This window comes from Pagrus pagrus, assembly GCF_965226575.1.
Source record: "Pagrus pagrus genome assembly, chromosome: 18".
Taxonomy (NCBI): domain Eukaryota; kingdom Metazoa; phylum Chordata; class Actinopteri; order Spariformes; family Sparidae; genus Pagrus; species Pagrus pagrus.
In genome coordinates, this window is record NC_140202.1 from 4,465,550 (window position 1) to 4,474,783 (window position 9,234).

Here is a 9,234-nt window from a genome sequence, read left to right on the forward strand (position 1 = left end):
ATGTACTTAGTTACGCTCCATCACTAAATAAATCAAACTAATTGTTACACAGTCACCCTGGTGTCCTCGGGGTCCAGGATCCCTGCAGCAGTTGGTTGTATCTCCTGTTGTAGCCTCTGTGAAGTGAATAGTCTTCAGCCTGAGGTTCAGCCACCAACTCAACTTCAGTTTTGTAATGTCAAACCCTTATTAGTCAATCTGCAAGGGATTCCACGTGAGCGCTAAGCCTCTGTTGTGCAGCCCCGCTGCCCATGTAACATACAGACTGCCTCCTGCTAATCAGGGACAGGGGGGCAGGGGTACGTATTAATGCCCTTCACCCCACCCCTCCACACTTTCACCAACCTCTCCACAACAACACCGACATATTTTTGCTCTCTCTAAATCTCTTTCGATAAGATTCTGTATATTTTGAATCACCTCTCTGTTTTTTCTTCCAAAAAGGTTCACAGGAAGACTGTTTGCTTCAGTTAAGCGTCATTTGTTTTTGTCTTATTATTATTAACGTCTCAGAAAATGGGGATTGACTCTGGAGTCAATATTTCAGATGATTTTGAACCTTATGGGGGAAAAAGCGCCTTTACCCAACTGGAGCACAACATAGTGGCAGGATATCTCATTACTGCAGGTAAGAAAGAGAAGACACAATACTATGTGAGTATTGTGTTGTTTCAGTGTAGCTAATGTATCTGCTTGATGTTCTCCTGTAGAACCTTTTGAAGTCAGACAATGTTTCTGTTAGCTGTTTTCATGAGAACATGGAATGGGGGTTAGGAAACATGACTGTATGTAGGTGGTCTTAGACCTTTGAGGGCATTTATGCAGAAAGAAAATGAGTCCATTGTTGTCCGTTGAAAAGCTGTTCTGATAGCGTTATGTAACTTATTCAGGTCTTGGCACTGTATTTCATGTTTTTGAGTGGCTAATAAGAACGGTGTTAAATGTTAAAGTGCTGCTACCTCGGAGCTGAAGACTAATAGCCAGTGTGTTTAAAACTGTTTCTGTATCCTTCATTGAGTATTTTTCTCTCTTATGGCAACTTTATTAGGAAGGTGAAACATAAATCAACATTAGAAACGATGTCAACCCTGGGCTTCACTTTGATTTGTTATCTGATTAAACCTATAAGGTGCTGCAGGTTTGACTTCCACATTGTGACACTACTGCACGTCTCCTTTTTTTCCCCAGGTGTGGTTAGTTTGGCGAGCAACATAGTGGTGCTGCTGATGTTTGTGAAGTTTAGGGAGCTCCGCACGGCCACCAACTTCATTATAATCAACTTGGCTTTAACTGACATCGGAGTGGCTGGTATTGGCTATCCCATGTCAGCTGCCTCAGACATCCACGGCAGCTGGAAATTTGGCTACACTGGTTGTCAGGTGGGTGGAATGTAAGCACCTTCATATCTACATTATTTCACTGACTGAGCAACATATTGAATACTCACATAAATGGCATCAAATTTAATGTTGAGATGAGGGATGGTCATTTCTGTCAGCTGTTCTGGATTTCACATACCTTGAAATGTAATGAAGCACAAATCATCTGGATGCTCAATATTTAATTGTCAGAATTGTCTTCCGTCCTATGTGGCCCAGGTAATAGTGCTGTAACAGATCACTTAAGTCACAAGTCGTTTGATAAAAGTTTCCAGGTGGAACTGGTGCTTGTGAACTGTGGTTCCACATGATGTGCATCAATCATACTGTCTAGTCTGCGTGGACTGGACCATGGATCGGACCGTGGACCAGACCATGGCCAGTGATCTCAGACAGTTGGAGATACAGACAGCTCTAATGTTTTCAGACTTGTTTACTGTATAAACATGTTAACAGGTTCTATTGATCCCTCCCAACATTAAAATACATTGTAATGGTGTTTTTAATACTACCACAAAACAATGAGTTATGACTCTTTTCTTTTGTTCCATTTCAAATGCAAAAAAAACAAACTTGTTGATGTAATATACAGTTAACAACAAGATGAGAACCTTCTACAAACCCAGTTCCAAAAAAGTTTAGACACTGTTTAAAATATTAATAAAAACAGAATGAAATCATGTTCACTAATTCTCACAAGCATCAAGTGTTCCTGAGCCGTGTAGTAATCTCCTTCACACATCATGTGTTTGACAAAGTGGTGAACCTCACCTCATACCTGCTTGTGGGGTGGCTGTAGCTCAGGAGTTAGAGCAGGTTCACTAGTAATCGGGAGGTCGCTGGTTCTAATCCCTCCTCGCTCCTGATGAGCAGTTGGCACCTCTGCCATCAGTGTGGCACAACTGTGTGTGTGAGGCGTTGAAGTGTTGTAAAGCACTTTGAGCAGTCAGTAGACTGGAAACCATTTCAATCAACTGAGCCTTTAATACCCAGTCACGATCCTCTCACCTGTTACCAGTTTACCTGTGGAAACAGGTGTTTCAATCAGTCTTCTGTTGAGTATATGTAAAAAAAGGATTTATTTATTTGTGTCATGTAATTCTACAAAGTAGTATTTAGTCATAATGTGTGTAAATATATAATTTGTAGTCAGTTTGTGGCTCTTTGAAAACACTCACAAACGTGACTGATTCTGGGCTGGCCATGAGACTAAACCTGTGAGCAGGCTGACGCATGTGTCGCGTGTTTGACTCTTATGGCAGATTATGGGGGTTCTCAGTCCTTGTTACTGCACAGTTGTATTGAGCCATGTGATGCTGATCAACAGTGAAACCCAGAACAAATGCTTTAGCTGGGCAGCGAGGGTTTCCTATAAAGTACCCGTTGTGTACATTTGCTACAAAATTTGCTGCCAAAATATTGCAATATATTAATGATATGGGGCACTGAATTTAAACAATTTACTGTTATCAAACCACATATGAGACAGAAATTAGCAAGCTGGAGTTGAACGCAAGGATGTGAAGGGAACGCAGCCCTTTGTTCATACAGAAGTGAGCGTGGTTTCATCTAAAGTGGGCTGTGAAACCAGGAGATGCTGGGAGGCCTGCTGTACCTCCTTTAGCTCCTGGCTGCTATAGAAAAGTACGGCTTAAACTGTGTCCAAAATATGCAACTATAAACCTCAAGGCAGCATCATGGCCCACAGTCAGTCCAGTAATAGGGCCATTACCATGACATATCTGTTAAAAAGTTAACGTCTCTTTGTTTTTGTCTCCAGATCTATGCAGCTCTCAACATCTTCTTTGGCATGGCCAGTATCGGCCTGCTGACTGTGGTGGCCATTGACCGCTACCTCACCATCTGCAGACCAGACATAGGTATCTACTGGCTCTCCATGCAAAGGGGGGACAGTGAGGCCCTCTTACTGTCCAGCTAGCATTTGTATGGATTCCACTGCTTTTCTTCTTTAGTTGGGTTAGTCAGTTATAGAGTAGTATTATGTGTAGCTGTGGTTATGATTGTGATCTTGTGGTAGGTTTGTACAACACACAGCCAACTGTGGTGCTGATACAACGGGTTGTGAGCTGTAGTTTAAACGGTACACACACCAACCTCTTCAGCTGTGGTGTCCCTCAGGTTGACCTGCTCCTCTCAGGGTCTGTCCTCCTCCATACTCGCTTTTTGCTGTTCAATGTCTCAGAACTATGGGAGAGCGGACAGGCCGGGTGTCTGCAGGCCAGGCTGCTCATGGAGAGGCAGCCTGGCAGTAACACTCTCGGCAGAGCTGAGTAGCATTAGTCCTGGTTGTGTTATCAGTTTTCCATGCTCAGTGTGATTGTAGGGGCAGCTGGAAGATGTTTGAGCAGCTAGCTAGTTCACTGCAGTCAGACTAATAAATACATGAACAAACAACTCTGTTAAATGCTGAAACAATTACCACCGGTGTGTGCTTTATGCTAACGTTGGCCACCTTTGCTGCCTCAGTGGCTTTTTTATTGGCTCAGGGGCTCTGTGCTTTGTGGTAAGTTAGCAGCTGAAGGACTGTCACTGCCACTGCTGCTCACTTGTTATTTGGCTTAGGGGCTCTGTGCTCAATGCTACTGAGTTAACTAGTTACTGAGGAGCAGGCTCAGTGAGTGTGTACTCTACTTTGATTTGTCAAAGCATTTGATTTATTGACTGCTGACAGGATGTTCAGAGATTTCCTACAAATATGAATATGATACACAAATACTTCTAGAATAACTCATTAACCCTAGCTTGACTGAATCAACATTAAACAGGAACATTAAATACATTGAGAGTATGAGAATATCAGGGTACACCAAATCAGAGGCAGAGTAGGACAAGTCCTATTGAGAAAAGCAGTGGGATCCATAATAACATGTCCAGCCTACATGCATATTCCTTATAACAGATGAGATGTAAGAAATGTCACAAATTGTGTTTATAGTGAATATTATCCAAAAAAGATTCTCACATTCAGCATCGGTCAAGATAACATTGTAAGATCTTATCAGTACAGACGGGTTATTGTTACACCTCATAACCAGTTTTATTCAAATGTGTATGTCATTTTTTGGAGTCTTCAGAACATCAACATCAACCTGACAGGAATAACTTGCGTTGAAACCAGTATCTCCACTTCACTGACTTTCCTAACCTTCGGTATTAATGTACTTGTATTTTTTCTCTCTAGGGCAGAAAATGACGATGCGATCTTACAACCTTCTTATTCTGGCAGCGTGGCTGAATGCTGTGTTCTGGTCCTCCATGCCCATAGTGGGCTGGGCTGGTTATGCCCCTGACCCCACTGGAGCTACGTGCACCATCAACTGGAGACAGAATGATGCGTGAGTTATTACAGTTTTTGCCTAATGCTAAAACACTAAAAGTGGTTGCTATGCCCAAAGCATCACAACCTCTAACTTTGGTGACCATGCCCTAAACAAAAGCACCAACCCTGCAAACACAATATATGCTGTGCACTGTGTTTGAAATTCTCCAACACACTTATTGCAAAACACTACACACTGTTTTTTACATAAGACACATTGTTCAAAAAGGAAATCTCATGCAATCATTGGGAAAACACATCTATTTAAAATACAAAACACAACTAAAATTGGAAAAGCACACAGATTCACACACATGAAAACATTTAAAATCTCATTGTAGACCAATCAGTCTAAGCCATAGCACTACAAATACACCTGATGTGGGCTCAGCTCCTTTGTGCCAACTTTGGAAACATGGAGGCAGAAAGAGGAAGAGGGAGAGTAAGAGCAGTAGCAGGATGAGGAAGAGGATGAAGAAGGGGAGCAGCCAACAGAAGGAGACAAATATCTGATGCAGGGGTGCAGATCCGATGTCAGGATTCGGGGGGACTCAAAAGTGATTTTTTTTTTTTTGCCCGTATGCAACTCATACCATGCCACCATAAATCCCAACTTTGTAGAGGCTCACCATATCATTCAAAAAGTATTGCATTTCTTTTTAGATATGAATCTAAAATGTGAAGAATGTGAAGTCTGAAAATACATTTGTTCAATTTTGAATAATTTAGGGTATTTTTATTGGGGGGGACAATTCATGTTTTTTAAAACCCCCCGGGATCTGCACCCATGACCTGATGACATGAGGGCCACTTTGGTGGACCATGTAATAAAGCATGGCCTTACAATGAGGGAGGCTGGGCAGAGAGTCCAGCCAAACCTATGTCGCTACTCAGTTGCCTCAATTATTAGAGGGTTAGGGTTATTTCAGACTGGAAAACAGGTATGTTTTGAATTTTCCAAACTAAACTGTACCAAAGAAATTACAGTATTGCACAGTGTTCAAACGCACAGTACAATACATTGCTGTATTACTGTCTAAAGTACAAAATGTATGATGTTTCATTTTCTACAGAACTGCCAGACGACCTGCACAGGGTGGAAGGCAGAATTTTGTGAATTGTGAATTGAGAGGCACATTGTCGCAGATCAAATAACCTTTGCTGACATCAACACTGTCAGCATATCTACACCCTCCCGCATCCTTAAAAAGCACAACATTTCACACACATACTCATTACAGTATTGTGTGTAGATGTATATGTGATAGTCCTGTGTTTTCAATTACACTCACTATATTCACTGTACATTATCTGCATGTTTCTGTTTTAGAGATTCCTGGAACTTTTTTACTTTTGCAAAAACCTGAAAAACAAAAAAAAAATTCTGAAGCCTTTCCATTTTGTGTTGTCTAGATCAACTGTAGTGGATCAATCTTTCACAAAAAAAAATCCGTATGAGTCTTTTAAAGTCAAAAACCATCCAAAGTACTGAATACAGCTGTGTTTTGCATAAAGCACATCTGTGTGTTGTTGCTGCGAGGAAAGAGTAATTCAAAGGTGCATGTGTTTAATGTTTTGATGCTAAAAACAGTTTTGAAATGGGATTGTTAGGTTTTGTTTCAAGAGTTTCATTTTGCTGTATAAGTTAGGAGTTTATCTTCATGTGCTGTGTCTTACTTAGCCTGTGTGTTAAGTTATGACACAGTGAGCCAAAGTCTGCTACATGTGTGAAAGCATTCGGCAAAAACTGTAATAATGTATTCCATACTTTCCATATGCAGCGGATCTCCTAATCTCCTTTTTGTATTTTTACTAAATGAATAAGGTTGCACTGCTTGAAATGTAAAGAATGTCTTAGCTTAAGCACTTAATCAGTTCATCTGATTACTCGGGCTTTCACTCATAGACCAGTTAATATAGCAAGTCACAGCAACATCATAAGCAGCAATAGGGCACACAAAAACATCTGTTGCCAATCTGTTATTAAAGCCAGATCAGATTTATGTTTCAGAATCATTAAAAACAAAATATCCGATAATTCTGCCAAGTGGAAAGTTCTGGGACACAATAAACTCTGTCCTGTTTTAACCCTAACACACAGGTGGTCCTCGGTCCCTCGCTGTAGAGTAAAACTCAATGAAGAGACTCATCTGTCTCCGTCTCTTTACATCCACAAGACATGAGGTGGAATAGTTAAGTTATGAACTAAAAAAGGCGAGCCAAAATAATCTGTTAACTAAATACAGAAACATAACAAAGCAAATACTCATGAAGAGCCACAGCTCAAAGGACAGAAATGTATGCTTCATAGCTGACACTGAACCGCAATTTATGGAGGCTAGCTAGCTACTGCTAACCTTATTACAAAAAACAGGTTGAAGCACATGCGGTAGTGCCCTGCAAACAAAAACTTTTAATTTAGGATGTTTATCTATGGGTTAAGACTCAGCAGCTGTGTTGCTTATTTATTGCCTCAGAAACAGATTTTGGTGGACTGCTGTAATGTTGTGTAGGGTCGTACAGTGTTCATTGAACAATGTATACAGTTTAGTCATGTGTGAACATGAAACTTTAAAACATTATTAACCAAGAAGATCCAGATTATACTGTAACTGTATGAGCAGACACTATAACAGACTCTGCTTTCACTCCACAGCTCCTTCATCTCTTACACTATGGCAGTGATTGCTGTGAACTTCGTGGTGCCTCTGTCTGTCATGTTTTACTGCTACTACAATGTGTCGGTCACTGTGAGGAGATACAAAGCAAGCAACTGCTTGGACAGTATCAACATCGACTGGTCTGATCAGATGGATGTCACCAAGGTGAACACTGAGCCACACTCAGCCATTTTCAGACTAGTATAGTACAGTATAGTATAGTACAGTATAGTACAGTATAGTATAGTACAGTACAGTGTAGTACAGTACAGTATAGTACAGTATAGTATAGTACAGTATAGCATAGTACAGTTTAGTAAAGTACAGTATACTTGAAGTGGAAAAAGCAGAACACAGGAAAGACACTGATCCTTTTCTCTGATGTTTTTTTGCAGCTATAATTTGCACTTGAATTTAAGTGTATCTTGTATACTATTTACAATATTCTATATGAAAGCTGTGTTGCTGTGTTTGTGGCCGGCAGATGTCCATAGTGATGATTGTCATGTTCCTGGTGGCCTGGTCCCCTTACTCCATGGTGTGTCTCTGGGCATCATTCGGTGACCCCAAGACTATCCCTGCTCCCATGGCCATCATCGCTCCACTTTTTGCCAAGTCCTCCACCTTCTACAACCCCTGCATTTATGTTATTGCAAACAAAAAGTGAGTGTTTTCTTTTCGTGATGCTGCCATAGTAGTTAATGTGCACGTAATGCACTTGTGGGGTAGAGAAGGGTTTGTGTCAATGTAATGTTTTAATGATGTATAGTATTTGAGTATACCATCCGCTCACTAGTCACAGCATTAAAACATGAAAATTAAAGATTAACACACACACTTAAATCTATTCCTGCAGGTTCAGAAGGGCCATCATAGGGATGATCCGATGTCAAACCAGGCAGCGAATCACCATCAATACCCAGGTTCCCATGACAACCTCCCAACAACCTCTGACCCAGTGAGATGAAATTGCAACAGTATCACATTATATTAATATACCCTGGCTGTAGAGAAGATTGCTAGGATGGAATGAATCACTGTCAGTGTTTCTATTGTAGTTCCTCTTCTGCTGTATAACATAAAGCTGTGGTGTTTACTGTGTAAATTCCACTTGCTTTCCCATTGTAGACTGTATTTGTGTTCCAGTTACTTCAATAACAAACTGACAATGAAAATCTCTCTGTACATGGGCTGCATTCTACAACTGTGTGACAGAATCTAATTGGATTGTGGAGGCAGAAAGGGCCCTGATGTTGTCTAACTTTGCATATTCGCAGCAGTTTTACATGGACTGTTGCTTTTCTTACTGTGTTTAGAGTTTTGCTATAAATGTGTGCAAGTAGTAGAATATATAGTAGTAGTAGAATGTGATCCTTTTAACTCCTCAGATACAGAAGAAATACACATAATCAATATACAGTAATAATGGAGACAAGTAGTAGTGGTAGAAAAAGTTAAACTCATCATATTCATTTTGCACATTATGCTGCAGAATGTTAGTGTCTTAATGTTACGTAATATAATTCATTTGATATTGTTATTACATTAACATAGCAGCATTTTAATGTTGTAGATGACTAACATGGAGCATGGAGGTAGTTTAAATTATACTAAGTGATACAATCTAGTGAAGTAAAGTAACACAAACTGGAAGTACTCAAATGAAATACCATGAAAGTACCTTCAACTTGTACATTGTACTAAATCCTTGAGTAAATGTTATTGAATTCTTATTCTTATAATTATCTGGTCATGTTTCATGTGCAAAGTGTTAATATTCAATCCCACTAGTAGATATTGTACTGATAGTATCTTAAACTTAAGTGTAGTGCTTGAGTAAATGTTCCACCACTGT

At 40.2% G+C, this 9,234-nt stretch overlaps 1 protein-coding gene across 1 annotated transcript; it reads left to right on the top strand.

The window, feature by feature from the left end:
• The first annotated feature begins 344 nt into the window (after positions 1 to 344).
• rrh (retinal pigment epithelium-derived rhodopsin homolog) lies at positions 345 to 9,219 on the top strand. Its single transcript, XM_084381212.1, has 7 exons — positions 345 to 628; positions 1,189 to 1,379; positions 3,160 to 3,259; positions 4,582 to 4,735; positions 7,376 to 7,544; positions 7,864 to 8,042; positions 8,236 to 9,219. Exons 1-7 carry the CDS (start codon positions 517 to 519, stop codon positions 8,339 to 8,341), a joined length of 1,011 nt encoding a protein of 336 aa, XP_084237338.1. The 5' UTR covers positions 345 to 516; the 3' UTR covers positions 8,342 to 9,219.
• Positions 9,220 to 9,234: the final 15 nt, after the last annotated feature.

Coding starts and splice junctions, on each gene's coding strand:
- rrh (XM_084381212.1), top strand. CDS start 517: ATGGGGATTGACTCTGGAGTCAATATTTCAGATGATTTTGAACCTTAT. Junction 629..1,188: donor AGGATATCTCATTACTGCAG/GTAAGAAAGAGA, acceptor TTTTTTCCCCAG/GTGTGGTTAGTTTGGCGAGC. Junction 7,545..7,863: donor ATCAGATGGATGTCACCAAG/GTGAACACTGAG, acceptor TGTGGCCGGCAG/ATGTCCATAGTGATGATTGT.